At 41.0% G+C, this 23209-nt stretch overlaps 1 protein-coding gene across 12 annotated transcripts in view; it reads left to right on the top strand.

Annotated features, from left to right (window-relative positions):
• Window positions 1-23209, top strand: part of MAP7 (microtubule associated protein 7) — a 179735-nt gene that overhangs the window by 104838 nt on the left and 51688 nt on the right. For all 12 annotated transcript variants that reach the window (XM_053904450.1, XM_019420480.2, XM_053904453.1 and 9 more), the window contains exons 2-3: window positions 9218-9313; window positions 17346-17423. In XM_053904450.1, coding sequence (XP_053760425.1) covers window positions 9218-9313; window positions 17346-17423 — 174 coding nt within the window. The remainder of the gene's footprint in view (window positions 1-9217; window positions 9314-17345; window positions 17424-23209) is intronic.

Below are 23209 nucleotides of genomic sequence, written 5' to 3' on the forward strand. Positions count from 1 at the left end.
TATTTAGGTAACATTTATGCTGTTCCTACCATATGTGAGTTAATACATAAAAACTGGATCTTTTTTTTTTTTTTTTTGGTGAAAATTTATGTTTGGTCAGTATTTTTGATGCTCACTTTGACGTTTCAGTGTAACTTTTGCAACTTCCTTTTGGACATTGATGGAGTATAAAGTATTAATAAATAACTATGTGTGTCTATTCCATTCTTCCTGTTTTCATGATATAGTTAAAGATGAGGAGTAGTGTTTCTGGTGGATTCAGTTCCCTTGGATCATGTAACTGTAGACAATACTGAATTGTATTTATAAAACCAGTGTCTTTGTATTGGGTTTGTATTATCTCAGTATTGGACAAATTTCTTTGTCTTTTGGTTGACTATCCTTTTCTATCATGGTCATAAATTTTTCATTTTTCTTCATCATGCAGAAATGAAGTAATCAGAAAATGACTCAGTCACTGTTCATTGTTGCTTGAATGAGCTCCCCCTAAACTTAAAATTCTCCGTGCAGTCTATGGTAGCCACCAAGTCGTAACTTTTTGTTTTATCTGCATGAAATACAGAGAAAAAGCAAATGTTAATTGAATTGTTTCTGTCAGCAGAATGAATAAGAAACGTGAGACTCTGATATGCATTATCAAATATGTTCTTAATTGCATTTGTTTTTGCAACAAGAAATGAGCAATAGATTGTTGAATAAATGGTTCATTATTCTTATTGCTATGTTGAATTAAATGTGGCTAGATTTTATACCACATCACAAAGTGGGTTTATTCTGGTGTAGAAGGGCAAATTAGAGTCTGCACTGTTTTCAACATCTGTACTTACATACACTGCCTATAAATTTGCATAATGCCTATAAATTTGCATAATGCAGAGGCTGCTTCCCTATCCTGTGGCGATCTATGAAAGATAAAAGACACCAGTCAGCCTCTGCCCACATCTTGTTTCCTTGACCTTCCTGCAAAATGACCTTCAAAACACCCCACCTGTTTCCCAACCAGGCATATGTCCTCCATTCTGCATTTCCTCATCCTCCCCACTGCCCTTGCTCCATGGAGTTGGTGGCTGGGGTCCCATTTCCTGCAGGATTCGAAGCAGAGGAGACCCCGAAGCCTTAGGGAGGATCCCTGGGTGGTGCTACCTCGCTGCCCTGGGCTCCTTTCTTGGACGACCGCACTGACTAATCTTCCTGTTCTGTGTTGCGTCGATGACAGACAGGCATGGTTTTCACTGTGATCAGTTGGGTCACTGTGTTCCCTTAATGGTCAAGTACTTATCTCTTGGGTACATCTTAAGGGTGAATGGGAAAATCTGAATAATTATGAAATTATGCAGAAAGCAGAATTCTTAAGATGTCTGTTTTAGTCTGGTTTCCTTTTACTGTTTCTGTTAAGATGGTAGACACTTTTTATACACTTCCAACAGGCTCGTTGTAGGGCTTCACTTCTTATTTACCCAGAATCCCCCGAAGTTACAGTAGCTCACAGCCAGAAGGTCCACAGCACACACTCCAATGACTTTCACTGCCTTCAGGGTAAAGTCCACACAAACTTGGAATTCAAGGAGGCATTGACCTCAGCCTGTTTGTCTTATTTTCAACTGCCTACCGTCTTAAACCTGCTGTTCTGACTGGACAGTGCCCTGATTATCTTTTTTTTTTTTTAATTGCTTAGATAATTTTGCTTATGGCATCCTCCAACCATAAATATTCTCTGCTTCACTCTTCACTTACACAGATTCTCTCCATTCTTGTAGAGCTTTATCTGATGAAGTTTTGTATCACTACTACGCCCTTAGTGTCTTCTCCCACCTCTGACTCCCTGTAGTACTACCTACATCATTTGCTTGGTTATTAATCCTCTGTGGTATATTGATTTTTAAAAAGTGAATTGATCCATGGCTACAATTTCATGTGTTTTCATATTGTCTCCTCCGAAAGTTAATAAGCATCTTGCAAGTAGATGTTGTGTCCTCTGATCTTTGTGCTCTTTGTGCACGGTACAGTGGCTGGCCCGTGAGTGTGCCTGTAAATGTTTATTGGGAAAAAAATGAACATTTCTGACGCTGGGAGTGTGGTGGTTCCATTGATACGATAACAAAGTGACTGACAATCGGGGTTAGCTGATTTTGTGAGGACAGTTAGTTTGCCTTTTGGCATAGTTTCCAGTGATCACACAGATACAGGAGCATATATTCCCTAGAGGTGGGAGACCGGGACTGTATTTGAGAGAGCATACTTAGAAATGCAGACTTGAAAGTGACTAACATAGAGAGCATGCTTCAAGCCAGAAGAAGAGACCACTTTTCTGAAGAGAAGAGAAAATACTGGGGGAATCGGAAGCTCCAAAACAGAGTTTGAAGAAGTAACCTAGAATTAGGGATTTAGGGATTTAGGGATTCAGAAAAAGAAAAGTGGTAGCAGGAGACACATTAATTTTTCTTCCTAGTCCTGAGCACAAGGTGTCCCCGAGTCGAGTGCTGTCTACCAGTAATAAGAAAACAAAGGTAAAGCAGAAAATTGAACCCAGGTTTGTCTGGTGTCAGCTCCCTTGATCCTCACCATTCCTATAATTTCACATACAATTATGAGGAATTTAAACTGAGAAGCACTCCATTATGTAGAACAATCAGAAGAGTCATTTGAGGTTTGCTTTCTGTCCTTGTTATGATGCAAATATCATTAATAACATTGGATAAAACCTTTAATATCTATGTTGCAATACTCCTGGCAGCTCTATCAGAACAAAATTTAACGGTCAAGTAAATAAGTAAAAGGATGCTACAGCAGAAGATTTTAGGTGAAACACTGAATTGCCTGAAAAGTACTCTGTAATCGTTCTCTGTTGTTTTTTTTTTTTTTTAAACAATAACATTCTTCAACTGCCAGCCACAACTGTGTTCTGTAGTCACATTTTCAAATAAGTAATTTTTTTAGTGTGCCAAGGGTCTGTCAAGACCACCCCAGGCTCTGTGATTCATTCATTAGGAAGATTCAGGACTCCGCTTATAGTCAGACTCAGAGCTAAGATTTATTGGAGCAAAACCAGGCCTTTCAAAGGAGAGCTCCCTGACGCCTGCTGTGCTAAGTCTTTCCCGCACAGGCAAACTGAATCTTTTAGGGTAGACCTATGAACTTGCAATATCCATCCATTTTTTTTTTTCAACGTTTTTTTTTTTTTTTTCATTTATTTTTGGGACAGAGAGAGACAGAGCATGAACCGGGGAGGGGCAGAGAGAGAGGGAGACACAGAATCGGAAACAGGCTCCAGGCTCCGAGCCATCAGCCCAGAGCCTGACGCGGGGCTCGAACTCACGGACCGCGAGATCGTGACCTGGCTGAAGTCGGACGCTTAACCGACTGCGCCACCCAGGGGCCCTCATCCATTTTTTTACTACAGAAGTGGCAATTGCCTGTGGCTCAACCTCTTGTTCTGTCCTCTAACTTAGTCTGTCCCAAAGCTGTTCGCGTACCCTGAGCCGGGTGTCCACCAAGTCCAGCTGAACAATAGAGCAAAGAAGAACCCATATAGACCTGGGCCTGATGGCTAAACTCTATTAAAAATAGTGACAGGAATACATTAGCCTTGTGGACGTCAAGACCACATGTCATTCAGTGAGATTTAAACTCGGGACGGTTCCTAAGGTTGTAGTCATAAATGTCTTGTCAGAGTAAGCTTTTTTACTAAATTGAGCATTTGTTGGGACCCATTATTTTGATCTGTCGAGAGAGACTCTTCAACAGACCGTAAAGCCAAAAATAGAAACAAAGCAGTGAGAGCCCGTGACCTTTATGGGAAGTCATTGCAAGGAACACAGTGAATTGTAGAGGATATGGATTTTAGAGGTGCAGCTGGGGCATTTACTGGAGCTGCAGGATTTTTACCAGATGAAAGCTCCAAATGTCTGTCGTCTCTATATTTTGTTTCAGAGTGGTTTAGAGAGAGACAGAACCCCAGACCGCAAGGATGCGTCTCTGCATCCTTCCTCTTTAACACTCTCAGATGTGGCACTAATGGAATAAAGCTTTCAAGCTAGCAGGAAGATCAATAGAGATTTTACAAGGCTAGCAAACACTTATTGAGCATCATGGAGGATGACTCAGTTTTCTTTATAAAAAAATGAAAGAGATTCAAATTAATCCTGGAAAATCACCTGAGTCATTTAAAAATGGTATTTTTTTTTTTAACATTTTTTTTTTATTTATTTTTGGGACAGAGAGAGACAGAGCATGAACGGGGGAGGGGCAGAGAGAGAGGGAGACACAGAATCAGAAACAGGCTCCAGGCTCCGAGCCATCAGCCCAGAGCCTGACGCGGGGCTCGAACTCACGGACCGCGAGATCGTGACCTGGCTGAAGTCGGACGCTTAACCGACTGCGCCACCCAGGCGCCCCAAAATGGTATTTTTTAATGATAAAATAAAAAATGGTATATGCAATCCTGTCTGCTAGTCATCTAGGATTTCCAGTTTTTTAAATGTTGGAAATCTTAAATAAATTATTTTCATTGTGTTCTCAAGTAGTGAAATTCCCTGTACTTTGCTTTAAAACCAAATCACAAGATTTTATTTCCCATTATTATAATGGAGGGTTTGGGTTTGTTCTTTCTTTCTTTCTTTCTTTCTTTTTTTTTTTTTTTTTTTTTGGCTCATTTTACCTAATGTGATGGTAACTTGAAGGGCATTAAATCTGAGCCTGGCTGGCTCAGTCAGTGGAACATGTGACTCTTGATCTCAGGGTTGTGACTTTGAGCCCCACGTTGTGTGCAGAGATTACTTAAAAATAAAGTCTTTAAAAAGAGAGGGAAGAAAAAAGAAGGAAGTTCCATTTCAGGTCCTCAGTTGTTAATCCCTTCTGACCTGGATGGTGCTCAAGCTCTGACTCAAATCTGTCACTTCTTTGGGGTGCCTGGGTGGCTCAGTCGGTTAAGCGTCCGGTCTTGATTTCGGCTCAGGTCATGGTCTCATGGTTGTTGGATTGAGCCCCGCGTTGGGCTTCACGCTGAGCACGGAGCCTGCTTGAGACTCTCATTCTCTCTCCCCCACCTGTCTCCTTCTGTCCCTCCCCTGCTCACTCTCGCTCTCTAAAAAAAAAAAAAAAAAAAAAAAAAAAAAAAAAATCTCAGAAAACTGTTATCTCTGTAAGTCCCAGAAACACTGAGGATTACCTCTTCCAAAGGAAGCTTGTACCCTAAAACCCATACCAAGCCTGGCCTACCTGAGGGCCCCCAAGAGGTGTGATTGTAGCTGAGTTAAAAAAAAAAAAAAAAACACCTCTGAAGCCAGCAGGTGAGTCAGACTTTGCACCCCAGGACCACTGTCACCAAGTTGACACAAGTTTACTGTCCCTGTTGGTACTGGGTAAGCAAAGCCCTGGAGACACAGAAATCCAGTTTCCCACATTTGTGTAGGGAATAAGGAGAGCGCCAAAAAATGCTTTCTACCATTTATTGAGCCTCGTGGTGGGCCCAGGGGTCTCGTTAATTTTCACAGCCCTGAAAGTAAGTATCGTCCCTCTTTACATATGGGAAAGTTAAGATGGAGAGGTTAAGTCTGCTGAGGATTCACAGCCCATTTAGGACACAGCCAGGTCACCTGACACCAAAGCACATACCGTTTCCTCAAAGCTTGCAAACACACTGCTACACCACGCAAGTGTTGTGGGTGTGGGGGGCCCGGAACCTCCATGGAAGGGGGAAAGAGAGAAAAGGAATGGTTGTTAAACACCCGTCGGTGTGCTAAGCCGTATGGCAGATTCTTAACATACATGTTTTCCATTAATCTTCCCAGCAGCCCTGTGAGTAGGCAGTATGCCCCCCACCCCGCACACACACACAGACACTTACCTACTCAGAGAAGTCAAGAAACTTCCTGAATATCACCTGAGCCCAGATCTGTTTGACTTTATATCTTCCCTCTTATCACAATAGAGTGTCAACCAGAGAGGTGTTTGGAGAAATAAGAACTCTTACAGCGGTGGAAGGGAAAGACTGATAGAAAAGCAGAAAGATAACCTAAAAACTTCAGATGAATGTCCAGCCTACAGGTTAGACATTAACAGTATATAATCTTGGACTAAACAGACCATTTTTTAAATTACTTTTATTTTACTAAATTAAATGTTGGTTTTTCATGCACATAAACATTTTTAAGATTTTAAATTTGTCTTGTTATAAACAGGACTCAGAAAGTCTTCTGGGATAGAATGAATAGGAAGTCTTCTGGAATAGAAATGAATTACTGAGATTCAGATAGTAATAAAGAGGGCAGGCAGATAGATGTTCAGCCAGAGCAGATCCAATGGAAGTCAGATGCAGATAGATGGGGATTTGAGTAACCAGACCTCCAGTTTGACAGAAATGTATTTTTTTACATTTGAATTTCAAGATAATAAAGCAAGTATAGCCCTCCCTCCCCCACCCAGAAGAAGCTTTTTATTAGTTATTATTTGGAATAATCACTTGGACTGAACATGTGTTGCAGCCTTTTTAATCTCCTTCAGAGGAGACTGTTATGTAATATTCAGTTAGGATTGATGTCTATTGTCAGGACCTGGGGACACAGCAGATAGGCAATCACCAGAGAAAGATTAAATTATGTCAGATATAGTAAGGCAAGAAAGAAAGAAATACGTTTGAAATATATTCTAATCAAATCATTCTAAGTCCTTGTCACTTAACTAAAAATAATAAATAGAAGATTCTTAAAAAGCTTACTAATTAAGGCTTTACTTCCTGAGTTCTGGAGGTAGCTGTATAACAAAAAGAAAATTATAATCCTAGGACTCCAAGTATGTGTTGCATTCTGCTTCCTTCTGTTATGTTACTTAACAACTAACTTATTTATGAGCAATTTTAATAAGATTAACTTGCAGAATAAGGAGAAAGATTGTTCTATACACAGTAAGCAACAAAGGTTCCAAATACAGTCATTTTTTTTTTATTTTTTTATTTTTAGAGGCTATCTCTAAAGATGTGAGACTAGAGGTCAAGACTGACCAGCATGGGTTTCACTTGCCACATGGTGATAACTGGCAACTAATTTTTGGCAAGTGGGATGAGAGGATATGTTGCAGCATTAAAGGAGCCAACCTACTTTCTGATTTCCCTTCTGGATCAGTGTCAGGGCCTGTGTGTCAACTATGTACAGTGTTGCTCTTTTCCAGTGGTAGCTTGCCTGGTAAAATTTCTAGTAGCAAAGTCCTATCAGAAACCACTGAGTGAGGCCTTTTGCTGTTTAATTTTTTGTTTGCTATCTGCTTGTTTTTACTGTATCTTTACAGACCTTTCCTTGCAAATAAAGCAAAGGAAGCTTCATAAATAAAACTTCAGTCGATCAATATTTGTGTTTTAAGCTGTTATTTGAAGCAAACAGATCAAAACTGGGCTATTTTAAAAGAGTTGTATAAGATAATTTTACTATTTAGTCTTTGATTTTCCACAGCTAACACTATATGTAATTGAAAGAGAGCCACAGAAGTTTGGTGCATTCCCCATGTAGATGTCAAAGGTAAATTTAGGGAATTTATTTTCTTAGTGATTTGTTTTTAATACACCTTGAGAATAGTTTTTAAATTTAGTCTTCTTGAAGCATAATTATTATAGCACCCTTTCAGTTTAAAAAACTCTTGGGCAAACAATTCTTGTTTTCTAGATAGTGTCAATTTCCTCAGCCTCATGGAGAGGGAGCCAGCATGTAATATGTCAGGGGGCAAGGGCTGCAAACAAAGCAGGCTTAGGTGTGTGAGGTGATGAGTGGTAGGGGTGGTACTTAAAACAATTCAAGAATGGGGGGTGCCTGGGTGGCTCAGTCAGTTAAGCATCCAGCTCTTGATTTTGGCTCAGGTCATGACCTCACAGTTAGTGGGATCGAGCCTCACGTCAGGCTCTGCGCTGACAGCACAGAGCCTACTTGGGATTCTCTCTCTGTGTGCCCCTCCCGCCCTCAAAAATAAATAAATAAACTTTGAAAAAGTATAAACAATTCAGTAGAACTCTAATGTCATATGTGAGCAGAGACCCAGAAATCCACCTGCTTATTTGAGACAAGAACATTTCAAGTCCGCTCAAAGGTCTGCGATGAACTGAGTATCACTAGAGCTGAGTAATTAAGAGGGAAAGTGGCACAAGGTAAAGGCCAGACCATATAGTACCTTCTGGGCCGTGGTGGAGACCTTGGGTTTTACCCTGAGCAGAGTGGGAGCTGTTGGAGAGTTTTGAACAGAAGAGTGATGTGACTTGTGTTTTCATGGGATCACTCTGGCTGCTGAGATGAGAATAGACTAACGGGGGTCCGTGGGAGGATCGGGGAGACTGGGTAAGAGGATATTGCAACCACACAGGGAGGAAATGACCATAAAGCTAGCAGTAGAGGTGGCAAGATGTTTTGTAAGGTTGAGCCGAAAGAACTTACTAAACAGATTGAACGTGGGGAGTGATAGCAAGAGAGGAGTCAAGGATGAGTCCAGGGTTTGGGGTATGATCATGTGGAAGGATGGAATTGCCTTAATTGGTGGGGAAGACGGGGCAGTGCAGGTTTTAAGGCAGAGAGTAGGAGGCAGGGACACTCACTGGCTTGGTTTTTGGCATGATTTGTATCTGAAACAGTAGCAGACATCCTTTAAATATCCTCTGAAAATACATTAAATAAAGTAATATGGGTAAAGAAAAAAGAGCAATATATTTAAAGTATAGGATCCTATACTTGATATAAGCAATTACCTGGTATTTCTCCTCTTCATTTCCTAGAATACATTTCCCTTAGTCTGTTTAATAATCTTTGTTATGGAAGTTTTGTCAGAGGCTTTTTCAAAATCCTGGTAAATTATATCTCCTGGTTCCTTTTTGGTGACGTATATGTTCTTGGAATTTTGGGGGTTCCTAATGCATGAACTTTGTAAGAAGTACGATCAGAGACTTTGGATAGCAGTCATGCCTCCACATGGTTGCTTTATGTATAAACTGGGACTACCAGGGTAAATGATTTCATGGACTCTTGAACTTGCCACTTCTATAGGATTGGTGGAGCCGTGGCCATTGACTTAGGGATGTGTCGTTACCACTGAACAGGCAAGAGTTGTAACGGCTTCGTCTTTTTATTTCCTGAATCTAGCCTAGTACCCAACACAAAGGTTAGCAGCAAACGTTGACTAGGTGAATGTTTCTGAATAAATTTTAAGAAACTAAATATGTCTTTTCTCTTTTGTCTCATTTGTATAGCACCTGACAGCTACAAAGTGCATGATAAGAAAACCGCCTCCAACCGGCCCTCTGCTATTTCAGGACAAAATAGCAACTACTCAGGAAATAAACCAGGTACTATACATTGTGTTTGCTGTAGAAAAAAAGGTTGTCCCTAAAGCCTTAAGGCATTGCTAGAATTTAGGAGCTTGGTTCTGGTTCTGCTACCAAAAGACACCCACTCCTACTGGCCTGTATGAGTTTAAGTCAGAGAACCTCTTAAAGCCTCGATTTTTTTCTATTTAAAATGGAGATTCAAATACATGCCCTGCTTATCTCTCAGAATCATTTTGACAGTCGGTGAGAATGATGTGTGTGGGTGCATTGTTTACTGCCAAACAATGTATAAGAGGTAATCATTTTACTATTCTCTTTTGAAATGATGCATATGACACAATTTTTTTTGTATCTATGTGCCCAGGTACATTATCGCATATCTTTTTTGTGACATTTTCAAAAACCATTTAAGGCAATCTTCACACGTAGCAAAGCTGGTCTAGAATTATCTTTTTGTTCCCTATTCCCTGCAATGATTGTACACCTACACAGTAATTTCATTTAATAACCTGTGATTCATGGTCTGTTCCATTCAGTGATACAAAGAAGCAAAGAGTCTGTAAACATAAAGAGTTGAATAGACGATGAAGCTGCTTCCAGGTACCCAGCAGTCATTGTGTGGTCCTTGGGAGAGACCTATGTCCAGTATGGTGGTAAACAGTAAGAGGAGGGCACAGGCCCAAGGGCACAACCCATGAGGGCATCGGAAACCTGCTTCAGGCAGCATCTAAGACTGAAGTCCCTCAAGAACAGTGAGAATCAAGATGGAAATAACTCTTTCTAGTCTCAACGGAAACATTTTCCATTGTACCTAGTTTTGTTGTAGGGGGTGGGGTCCATGTGGGAAAAGATCTTAACAGAGCAGATGAATCTGGCTTGTTACTTAGAAAAAGGACAAATATCAAGTGCTGTTGCAGGTATTGCATGAGCAGCCCTTCACGGGAAATGATGTGTATGTAGGTTCAACGGAATTTTAATTAGCAGGCTGAGATTCACCGTTTCATCAGTTTACCTTTTCATCCATTCATTTATCCGCCAACCACTCAACCACCATCTACTACTTATTGAGTAGTTGTTCTGTGCCCGGAACCGTGAGAGGCACAGGGTGAGCAAAACAGGATCCCTGTCCTCACAGGCCTTATTCTGGTAGACTTGTGTTCTTGTACTCAGGTGAGGATCCTTGTAGAAGCAGAGTCCTTTAGCATGAAAACCTCGTTTGTTTTACTGTGGGAATTAAACATAGCTGAATGGTAGGTGCTGTTGTCCCCTTGCTTTCCCCACCAACCACCACTTCTAATTTCTACCATTCTTTACTGTGGAGTTTATGCTTTTATGTCTTGATACCTTGTTTATTCATCTGGTGTTAGCACTATCTAAGCACTAAGGGATTTATTATTAAAAAAAAACATAGGGGCACCTGGGTGGCTCAGTCGGTTGAGCATCCGACTTCAGCTCAGGTCATGATCTCGCAGCTTGTGAGTTCGAGCCCCGCGTCGGGCTCTGTGCTGACAGCTCAGAGCCTGGAGCCTGCTTCAGATTCTGTCTCTCCCTCCCTCTCTGCCCCTTCCCCGCTCATGCTCTGTCTCTCAAAAATGAATAAACATTAAAAAAATTTTTTAATAAAAAAAAAAAAAACATAATCCATACCCTCTGGTTGACAGTGTGATGGAGTAAACCAGTCTATGAATAGGTCATTCTAACACCGAATTTGCAGTGTGATAAGAAAGAGATGTAGAGTGCCTAGAGACTACAGAGGCCAAAAAAAAAATCTTCCCACCTCAGACGGCCATCTCTTTATAGAGCCATTTGATTTATATTGCTAAAGTCAATGGGGCGCCTGGGTGGCTCAGTCGATTGAGCGTCCAACATCGGCTCAGGTCATGATCTTGCGGTCCCTGAGTTCGAGCCCCGTGTCGGGCTCTGTGCTGACAGCTCACAGCCTGGAGCCTGCTTCAGATTCTGTGTCTCCCTCTCTCTCTGACCCTCCCCCATTCATGCTCTGTCTCTCTCTGCCTCAAAAATAAATAAACGTTAAAAAAAATTATATTGCTGAAGTCAAGTTAAATGAGGGAGACATTTCATTTCATATTATCTTTTTTTTTTCTTTAGTATAGTTGACACACAGTGTTACATTAGTTTCAGGTGTATCACATAGTGATTGGAAAACTCTACTAGTCACGCTATCCTCACAAGTGTCGCTACCATCTGTTACCATACAACACTGTTACAGTATCATTGATTATATTCCCTTTTATCCCTGCTGCTTCTTCCTTCTGTAACTGGAAGCCTGTATCTCCCACTCCCCTTGCCCATCTTGCCCATCCCCCCCTCTCTCCCCTCTGACCATTCAGATTAGACCTTTTAAGCATCATGTATCTGCTTTCTTGTATATACAGATAAGCAGAGGTTCGTCAATGGGTCTCATTTTTATTTTTATTTTTTTTAATTTTTTTTTTTTTAACATTTATTTTTGAGACAGAGAGAGACAGAGCATGAACAGGGGAGGGTCAGAGAGAGGGAGACACAGAATCTGAAACAGGCTCCAGGCTCTGAGCTGTCAGCACAGAGCCCGACGCGGGGCTCAAACTCATGGACCGCGAGATCATGACCTGAGCCAAAGTCGGCCGCTTAACCGACTGAGCCACCCAGGCGCCCCCCGGGTCTCGTTTTTAAAACCACCATGTTATTTTCTTTAGTATCTCCAAAGGATGATATAAGAGATTTCATGTTGGATGGTGAGGCTTGAGTAAAACCTTTAATTTATGGGATACAAGTCATGGGAATGTCTGTCTAGAGCAGTTCATTAATTTTCATTCTCCAGAACTTGAAAAAACAGTAAAGTATGTGCTAAATTTTGGGATATTTTGAGTATTGCTCTCACCTGATATGGGCATCCTGACCAAATGATTTCTCAGAGTCTCTTTTATTTCAGTAAATTTTAGTTAAATGTGTTTCCCTCCTTTACCTTCTGATACTTAAAATTCATTGGAAAAGTCTAGAACATCTCTTTGATGTTAATAACATTCAGATTGTTAATATTTTATCTTTAAAACATGTATGGAAGGCGCTTGTGGTTTTTTTTTTTTTTAATTTTCTTTTTTTAACGTTTATTTATTTTTGAGACAGAGAGAGACAGAGCATGAACGGGGGAGGGTCACAGAGAGAGGGAGACACAGAATCTGAAACAGGCTCCAGGCTCTGAGCTGTCAGCACAGAGCCCAACGCGGGGCTCGAACCCATGGACCGTGAGATCATGACCTGAGCCGAAGTCAGACACTTAACCGACCGAGCCACCCAGGCGCCCCAAGGCGCTTGTGGTTTATAAGTGTGAGCTCACAATGTCTCATGTTCTCCAGAAAAGACCGGTATTCTCAGCTGTGAATACTTGGACCCAGACCAAAAGAGACCATTTGTAAAGTCATGGATCTGTCCATGTTTACAAAGTGGGAGCTGGCTCTTCAGGACTCCATCAGCTGCCTCCAAACGATCCAGAGTGTGACCTAATCAGAAGAGAATTATAGTCTCTTAATGCACTATACATACCTGAGAAAAGCAGAAACTCAAGTTCATTAAAAATTCCTCTTAATTCCTATCCCTTTATCACCCTCCACCACAAGTCTTTAAAAGAACCACTAAAAATTTCATTACTGTTTATAAATCATCTCCCTCACAGAGGAATGCAGGCCTGGGAATCTTTCAGGCCTTTCCTGGCTGCTACATCCTGCCATTGTAATGACTCTCCTGGTGCCATGATGTGCTCAAGGGCACGGACTGAGTGAGGGATGTGGCTTTAAGAACTATCTCCAACACTTTGCTGTGCCGCCTTCCTTTTCACAGACGTTTCCCTCCACTTTCTCATTTGGAAAATAGGCCTAAGAACTCGTCGTTGAATGAACACATGCTCTGCTAACTCATGGAGCTAGTGTGAAGAATGAAACAATAATGTGTATGAAAGAGCTTTGTAAAATGCAAGCCCTGATGAAGTTATCTACCGCGTAAACAGTAGTTGTTCAGATGGAAGTCAAAGCTCTTGAGAAAGCCTTGTCAGAGCGAGTTGACTTTCTTCATCTGCGAGAGTCACTGAGTTCTAGTTTGTGGTCCAGGCTTCTACATGTCATCGAAGACAGGATATCCACAGCACTCCCTGTCACACGTAAGAGTGCCCCAGTGTGGGCGGCCACCCTGCTCGTGAGTCCGCACAGGCAGGAGGTTGAATGCAGAGTGCTCCTTGCTGCGAGCGGACTCACACAGACACTCTGTTGCTCTTACCATTTTGCCTTCTGACCATGTTAGGTCAATCAGGAAGCAGTGAGAAAGTTCATGCTATTCATTTACTTTCTGTACCTTGATTTCGTTCCCGGGAAAAGTGATAGGAGGATGGAGATGAGAGGGAGACAAAGAATCACAGAAAATGCACTATTTACTTAGAATTATTCAATTAAATGTTGTCCTTTTTGGAAATCTATCTTTAAAGATATTTTTTATCCGGTTTTGGTTATTAAAACTATAACTGCTAGCATTTATATTTTTTTAAGTCTGTTTTCAAATACAAGATAGCTGTTTGTTTGCCCCTATTGGTGCGTGTTTGTGGAAGTTTAAAGGCTCTGAAGATTAGCTAAGGTTGTTTGCTCATTCGTTTGATACTTACTGAATGTTCTCCTTTCTGCCAGGTGTAGTCCTGGGATTGGGAATAAGCCGTGAACAAAACCAACAAGGCTCTGTTCCTCCCCACCCCCGTTCATAGCCATCTTTAATCTGCCATAAGTATTATTGGCATTCTAGCACCAAAGTGACTCTCTCTTGATGTAATCAAAAGGATGGAAACAGTTTAAACTGAATGCGTTTTTCCTTCTACAATTTCACATTTGCTAATCCCAGGTTCCTAAACCAACCAGAATCATCTAGCATATCACAATCACTATGCCCTATTTCTTTACTTCCTCAAATCTGATCCCCTACTGAATAGTGATTATCATTTCAGCCCTGATCTCAAAGATCAGTGGGAATCATTGCACTTGTAAGCATTGGCCTTATTTATAGGGATTAACTGGTATATTTGTGCAACTCCGTATACAACCTTGTTTCTTATAAATTGTGTGATCAGGCAGGATGCAGTTTGTTACATGTGAGGAGCATAATCTTCATATGAAATGAGAGTATAGAAACCACCTCTTGCAAAAAAAAAAAAAACAAAAAACAAAAAAAGCATCTCTCACACTGCTGTTTTCCAAAAATGTATCTAAAAGGCAAGTATTACAGTTCATAATTGGGTTATATTGATAACCAGTTATTGATTGGGGGCTCTCAGAATTGGTTTGGATAAAAGGGTACATGAGGGTAAGTGCATGTCCCATATGGTGTTATTAAAATCTTCTTTCAAAATTTTTTTAAAATTTTGCATGAAATTTGCATGTACTTGAAAGTAAGCTAGCAACATCACATCCTTCATATCGATAGATTGCCTGTGACAGAATTATAAATGCAATTCAAAGTAATTAAATTCTTTTCTATAGACTTTCTGTAATGTGCTTACACGCCTTTTTTTAGTAAAGTTGATTTTTGAGTTTTACAGTTATATTTATGAACAGGTACACCTCATTGTTTAAGGAATATTACTAAAGTGGTGAGTTAATCATTAGAGATCTAACTTCACTTTGACTTGTGCTTAGACAGCTCTTTTTTTCAAAATGCCATTTGTCGTGCTGTCACTTCTTTTCACCAAAAACAAATGACAGTAAAACACCCCTGTGTGTGGCCCTTAACAAAGTGCCTGAGCAGGAGTTCACATGCCCATTTTCAAACTTCAGAAGTAAACCTTTTGGGGCCAGGAGCAATATTTTCTTATATAAAAAAATGTTTGAAATCTCATAAATAATAAGCAAATCTGATAAGTCATTATAATAATAAGTAGGACCTACTGAGGGGTCCTTTTACCAGTTTTTAAAAACCATACTTTAAAACAACAAGGGTATAAAATGTCATCACTTAGTCTTGCTCATGATTCTCACTGCAGGCTCCCAAGGGGTCTTTGTACAGGTTTTATTTCCCCTAAATGTGCAAATTCTGTGCCATTTAGGAAGCCTTTGGGATATAAAGCCTTTAAATTTGTTGATGAAGTGCTACCATGCTGTCTACAGTATTGCACCAGTAAGTTTCTATTTTTAACATGAGGTCTTAAAAAAATACGTCATTTTAAGAGAGGAGAAAATAAACCTGATTTTAAGGTCATTATTCTCATCAGCATTGTTACTATAACTTTGCTTTTTTATATAGTACCAAAGTGAGCCTGTTAGTGTAGGTCTCTGCTGGGAAGCTCCCAGCAGCGTCTCACTCCAAGTACAATCCAGAGTCCCTGCCAGGACCAACGAGCCCTGTGCCTTGGCCCTTGTGTATCTGGCCCCAGTGCTCTCTGATCTCGCTCCGTTCCAGGCTCTTCGATCTCCCCATTTCTTAAACACGTTAGGTGCTTGTGGCCACAGGGTCTTTGTGCCTGCTTTCCACCTCCTAGAACACCTGCACAGCTAGCTGTCCCTTCCATCAGGACTCTACATGTGAAAGTTACGATCTCTTGTCTAAAATGCTTAAACATACCCTTCCTGCCATATCACAGTCCCCTTTCTTGTTGTCTGCTTAACATTTATCTCAATGCAACATTCAATATATTTTTCCCTTGTTTTCATTCTGTATCTCTTTTCTTTTAATTTTTTTAAATCTTTATTTTGAGAGAAAGAAAGAGAGACAGTGCAAGCAGGGGACGAACAGAGAGAGAGGGAGACAGAATCCGAAGCAGGCTCCAGGCTCCAAGCTGTCAGCACAGAGCCAGATGCAGGGCTCGAACCCACGGACCATGAGATCATGACCTGAGCCAAAGTCAGACACTTAACCGACTGAGCCACCCAGGCACCCCTCATTCTCTATCTCTTTTTTATCCTTGTTATCAAGTTTCCCTGAGTAGAATGCAGTTCCCATGAGGGCAGAGATTTTTGTTTTTTGCTTTTTGTTTTCCTGACTGCTTTCTTTTCAGCACATAGAACAGTGCCTGGTGCATAGTTGATGTTCAGCGTGTGTTCAGCGAGTGAATTAATTTACTGAAGCTTGTGGGCGAGGCACCATACTAACACCATTTCAAGTATTTCATTGAATTCTTACAGTGATGTCAGATAGGTTCTATTTTTATTCCATTTTATAGGTAATAAATAAAAATCCATGAAACCCATGTCCTACATAACTTGAGACGTAGAGAGGTAGGTATCTCAGCCAAATTTACATATTGAGTGAGACACAGAACAGGAAGTGAACTCTTGCATGTGTGACTTCAAAGCTGGGCTTCTTACATCCAACTGGTGAACATCTATCAGTAATCACTGAATACTATATTCAGTAGAAATTCACTTAGGATTCTGTTTGCTGTTGAGGAGCAGCCTTCTTAAAGCATAAAAATGATAGAAGTTCACTAGCTTAAGAACAACAAAGCATCGTATATAGTGTTGGATAGAAACAGGCAAAAGGCTACAGTTATGTCATGTTTTTACATAATGGGTTTTTTGTTTTTTGGCTGTGTGTCTTTTTTTTCTTTTTAAAACTTTTCCCCCATTTTTGTGGAGGTAGAACTGACATACGCCACCCCATACATCGAAGGTGTGTGGCATAATGATGTGACTTAACCTATATTGTGAAATGATCACCCACCCCAGTCAGGTCAGTTAACATCCATCATCTCCTGTAGATATGGGGGTGGGAAAAAAAGGTGTTTTTTTTTTTCCTCCTTGTGATGAGAAGTCTTAGGATATGTAATCCTATTCTCTTATGTAATGTCTTTGAACAGAAGAAAAAGACATTACATAAGAGAGTATATCTTGGAGTATATCAATGCTTGGAAGTTCTCAGAAAAACGATGTAATAATAAAGTGTATCACCGGAACTATAGCCATCTATGGTAATTGTTGTTAAGACGTCGTGATGTTTTATCCATCGAATTTACTGGACCAAAAGCTATTTAGCAGCATCAGAAAATCTGCTCTTCTACTAACGTGTTTGCTCTCCTTTTCAGACCCTCCTCCCGTGCTGCGGGTTGACGACCGGCAGCGGCTGGCCCGGGAGCGGCGCGAGGAACGGGAGAAGCAGCTAGGTATCCATCCCCCAGCCCCCGTCTGGTCCTGCAGGGACGCCGCTGTGCAGCTGTTGCTTTTCACCTCCGGGCTAAGGGACGCTTCCCGTTGAGCCAGTGGCCATCACTGTAACAACCATGCGTGTCTTTACGAGTTGTACAGAGGGATGTGAAGCACAACTTAGTATGTGATGGAAACATCGGGCTAAATTGTAAGCAGCAGTAAAGGCCAGCCCAGGATTGAGGTCGTTTTCACTTTGTTTCTCATAATCACCGTTTCATGTGGCACCTGAGAGAATGTAATTATAAGAGGCGTGAGGGCTCAGCTTACATTTTACAGCGTAAAAAAAAGCAAACAAACCAAGGACAGTAAGCCTATGGTTCTTTTTTATGTGAGCAGTCACGAGCACACGCACTGCCAGGGCACTTCCTGCTTTCCGTGTGAAAAAACTGCTGCTGTTGAATCTATAGACAGAGGCTACCAGCACGCTGCCAGGAAAAAGGCAAAGCCTCCTGCTGAGCTGTCTGATTTTTCGCTTGTTACCTAAGGTTGTGAAAGGTTAGCAGCTATGGTGCTGCCACGTAATCACCCAGAGAGCTGCGTCCTGACGACTGCCTTACCAGGAAGCCAAGATAAAGCACTATTGTCTCCCAGAACTTTGAGCAAGGATGCCAGTGCCCACTCCCCCTTTACTTTGATGCCCATTTATGCAAAACTGCTAAAACAGGATACTCTCTACATCCCTTGGAAAGATGAAATGCCTGTCAGTGCATCTCAGTGTTTCCAGAATGTCTCTAATTTAAAACTAGAACTGAGGTTGCCACCGTGTTTCCAGGAGATGACCCATAACTTTTCTAGATTTCCACTGCATTTTGTAAGAGTTCATGTTTCAGTTGGAGAAGAACCCGGCACCTGTCCCCCATCTTTTCCATCGTTCTTATTCACAAACCCAAATTTGGGAGATTCACTGCAAGCTGATTTTCAAGTTTGTTGACATTATTTAATTCTTTCTCTCCCTTGCCATAATGGTCATGCGAGGTCAGTTGTTTTCCTGCCAAGGTCTTTTCAACACAGATTTCAGCAATGTGGTGGGAGGGAACGAGCTCTGCTGCTTTTCTGTGCCTCAACTTTCCACCCAGGCTTGAAGTGCCCTGTCCCTGATAGGCTTCCTGCAGGCTGGTGGGTTCCTGGAGGGCAGGGCCATGTGTGGCCATCAGGCTCGTGCTTTCCCAGAAGCACTCTGCAGCCTGGATATCTTGCTCCTGCGAGCGATGCCCACCGCTCCCTGATTCAGGTTGGCTTGACAAGTGGATCAGAATAGAGGAAATAGAGCCAGTGAAGCAGAAAGAGACTCCAGATAAGCAAAAACAGGAAACTGCCCACTGCTCTGGGATGGCTGGTATTGCACTCTGTGTTTGGATCCATCCAAGGGTTAGCACTTGAACCCTCTCCCGTCTCTGCCTGCTCCAGCTGGGTCAGGTCTCACCCTATCAAATCTCTCCTTAGACTTGCAATGTGGATTTCTTTGTGTGTGAGAAGTAGCTCCATAGTGTCAGGAGACTACTCTGTTAACGATTTAAATCCCATTGCGAAGTAGCTTTTACACATTAACTCATATCTTTCTGTTTGAGTGTGTGTTTCAGAGCCAAGCACTATTAGTTTTTTTGTGGAAAGCATGAACATGCTGGCCAAACAAAAATGATTTCACTTCTTATTCTGTAAAGTTGTAAGATATATAGCTTTGGGCTGCACACTCTGCAAGTTGCCTAGCTTTGTATATTGAGTGGCTCAATTTTTTTCTTTTTTTTTTTAATTTTTTTTTTTAACATTTCTTTATTTTTGAGACAGAGAGAGACAGAGCATGAGCAGGGGAGGATCAGAGAGAGAGTGAGACACAGAATCCGAAACAGGCTCCAGGCTCTGAGCTGTTAGCCCAGAGCCCGATGCAGGGATCAAACTCATGGACCGCGAGATCATGACCTGAGCGGAAGTCAGACGCCCAACCGACTGAGCCACCCAGGCGCCCCTCAATTTTTTCTTAAGATGTAGACCCAATTTTAATTCATATCCACAGGACAGAACACGACTCATTAATTTATAAATTCAAAAACCTTATTTGCCAGGGACTGTGTTCAAAAGACAAGGAGAGATTAAGACCCAACATTCCAGGGCTAGTTGTAGTGTAGGGGGACGGGGGATAAACCCACAGCAATTATAACAGGAGGTGGTATTGAAAGGGTGTCACGTGCCACTGGAGATTCCCACTAGAGGATGTAGAGGCGCTATCCCGGAAGATAGAAGAGGGAGAGACTGTAGAACAATGATACAGGGATAGGCGGGAAAAGGTATTTGCTAAGAGTCTGACCCATCATGCTCCTTAGATTATATGATATGGGTGAAAGTCATTTTCAGATGATTGTATTATCCTGTTACTACAACTTGACTTTTTTGGTGAGGTAGCACATAACATACATAGTTTTTCTTCTTATCCCTTCCGTGTTCGATAAATATCAAGGCTTCCTTAATTCTGATCTTTTTGTTGTTGAAAATCATAATTTTAATGAAGTATATCAGTCCTATATTTAATGAAATATATCAGTCCTTTTATTTTTTATTGGCATTAATTGCATTTTCTTTCTAGATTGTAAACAGTGACTTTTTGCCTAATTTTTTCCATTTAAGCCATCATAGCAGCAACTAAATCTCGAGAGACTCTCTTCAGCCTTCATAAATCTACCCGTAAACATACATGTGTGCACACATACATACGTTTGTAAAAGAGTCCTCTAAAACCTAGCATCGAGCTTAAATTATGCCTTACAATATATAAGGATTTTTTAAAAATCTTAAGTGCTAAAAATCAAAGGGCACACCTGAGCAACCACCTTTAAACTGTGCTTTGCAAAAACTATAATGACAGTAGAATGTTAAAAAAGAAGGGGTGAGGGGCTGTCACTTAATAACAGATCTCTGGAATGTGGTAGCACCAACTGTTACCAAGCTTTCAAACTTTAAAGCTTTTCAAGTTAAAAAAAAAAAAAGAAAAGAAAAGAAAAGAAATGGAATACATTCCATAAGTTCCAACAAAGCAAAGTTTAAAATGATTGGTCATTGGGCCTCATTATTCACTGTTAGATGTGGATTGAAATTGACATTGAAATCGTTAAAGACTTTTGTTTTAATCCATGTTTTTAAAAAAGCAAGGTAGAGAGGGAGAATAAAGGTCTTTTTGTTTTGGGTGGCAAGTCATGTTTGTACTATTTTGCAAACAGGGAGGACCTATTAATAACTTTCTGTGGGTTAAATCTCTGAGTCATGCTTTAATGCTTTTATGGTAGGATTATGTCATGTGGCTTGTTCTTTCTACATTATCCTTCAATTTATAACATAAAGCCAGGTGTAATTCTTCATGTTTGGGACTGTTCTGTCCATTTGGTTGACCACATGTACTCTGAAAGCTTTATTTTTCTGTCTTAAAAGCTTTATACATGAAAGATCTCCTCAACCACTCTGTTTCCTCTGATTCTGTTCAGGCCATTCCTTCAAACTCCCCTCTCTTGACTTCTGCATCTTTTTCACCATCTCTCCTCTAAGCTGTAATTTTGTTTTTTCCCAAGGGGAAAAGAAATTCATTTGTTCTCATTGGTTTCGACTCTCCTTTTTTGATGATAAGAGTTCTTCACGTTCAGCAGCTCATAAGGCTGTGGATGCTTCCCCCCTACCCCTTACCTGAACCTCAGCTTCTGTATAACTAGCTTGTTCGTCAACTTTCATTCCCAAACTGACTCCTCTAGGTGATCCTTGTGTCCTGATCAATTGCACCAATATCTTTCTGGCCCTAAGAAATCATTTCTTTCAGCTCTTTTTGGTACGTGTGCTGTTGCTGGAGGCACTGGCATCTTTCTGAGTACCAGTCTTAGCTGTTGGATCTTTTGCATAATAACACATTTTTCTCTTCCTTGGTGGCCCAGTGCTGGGCACTACCAGTCTCCACCTCAGGCCACTTGTAGTTATCAGTGGTTAGCCAGACTCAGCCTAGTCTTCAAGCTGGAGCTTCAGCCATCTCAAGCCTAGTATGTAGGTGGAAGTTGCCACGTTCTCTCTGTCCCTCAATCCAGTTAGTCATGAGACTAGCTGACGCTGTCTTCAAAATGAATCTCAGATCCATGCCTTTAAATTTGCTGCCTGTGCTATTATCCTAGTCCAGGCCTTCATAAACTTGTGTCTTAATCACCAAAATCATCTCATAGATGTTATTTCTCCAGCTGTGTCACAGTTAGCACCACCCCCTCTTTTTGAAGACTTCCTGGTCTTCATTGGCTTTTCCTGTTTTGGAAATTCGATCATTTTCTCATTCTGTATTATCTTTTGCATAACAACATATTTTTGCTAGCATTCTAATGCTGCTGTTTTTTAATGTTTATTATTTTTGAGAGGGAGAGAGAGAGCATGAGCAGGGGAGACGCAGACAGAGAAGGAGAAACAGAATCCCAAGCAGGGTCCACGCTGTGAGCACAGAGCCCCACGCAGGGCTTGAACTCACAGACCAGGAGATGATGACCTGAGCCAAAATCAAGAGTCAGGTGCTTAACCGACTAAGCCACCCAGGTGCCCCGTTCTTTTTTGTTTTTTTTAATTTTTTTTAATATTTATTTATTTTGAGAGAGAGGGAGACAGATTGTAAGTGGGGGAGGAGCAGAGACGGAGGGAGGCAGAGAATCTGACTCAGGCTCCACGCTCTGAGCTGTCCGCACAGAGCCTGACATGGGGCTCGAACTTACGAACTACAAGATCATGACCTGAGCTAAAGTCAGATGCTTAACAGACTGAGCCACCCAGGCACTCCTGGGTGCCCCATTCTAATGCTGTTTTATGCTCTAATGAACTTTTCCCAGTTGGATTTTATATAACTTCCTGGTTGCATATATTTTAAACTTTTAAAGGCTGTGACCATAGTTTTCTAATTCTTTGTATCCCAATACGTGGCACAGTACTAATTTTAAAACAGACATATAGTAAATATTTGCCGATGTTCCTTACTCTGTGGTCTTTCATGAAATACTAATAATAAATAACAATGGGCCAAACAACATTCTACTCTGCATTATCACATTAGTAGCAAATGAGCACCGTGGTTGTACTTTTTGTGTGGATCTGCCATAATTGCTAATGGAAGCTATTTTATAGAATATTTATTTTATTTTTACCTCATGATAAGTTAGCGTAAGAGAAGAACTGAGAGAATCTAGAAAGTTGGAATAGATTTTCCTTCTGCCATAGCAGCTCTTTAAGCATGTCTTTCCTTCTGCCATAGCAGCTCTTTAAGCATGTCTTTGGTATGTCTTTGGTATTACTGTCAACATCCAAGCATGCATATATTTTACTTACTTGTTTATGGTCTGTCTGCCCCCACTGGGATATAAGCTCCACGAGAGAAAGAATTTGTGTCATTTTGTCATTTTTTTAAGTTTGTTTGTTTATTTTTGAGGTGGGGGGAGGGGCAGAGAGAGAGAATCCCAACTCACGAACCGTGAGATCATGACACTTCACTGACTGAGCCACTCAGGCGCCCCATTTTGTCATTTCTGTAGCCCAGTGCATATTAACAGTGCCTGGAAGCATTGGACTGTTGATGCTCAACCGTTGTTGTTGAATGTTCAACGAATAGTAAGCATATGCATGTTAACGTAAATAGAGGTGAATGCAGCAAGTGTACTGCGAATTAGTTAAGGCATCACCCACTTACCAGGTAATACCTACCCTTCTAATAGTTCAGTGAGACAAGTCTTAGATTCTTATTCTTAAC

Source organism: Panthera pardus, unplaced genomic scaffold (genome assembly GCF_024362965.1).
Source record: "Panthera pardus isolate Hobbes unplaced genomic scaffold, ASM2436296v1 HiC_scaffold_17, whole genome shotgun sequence".
Classification (NCBI taxonomy): Eukaryota; Metazoa; Chordata; class Mammalia; order Carnivora; family Felidae; genus Panthera; species Panthera pardus.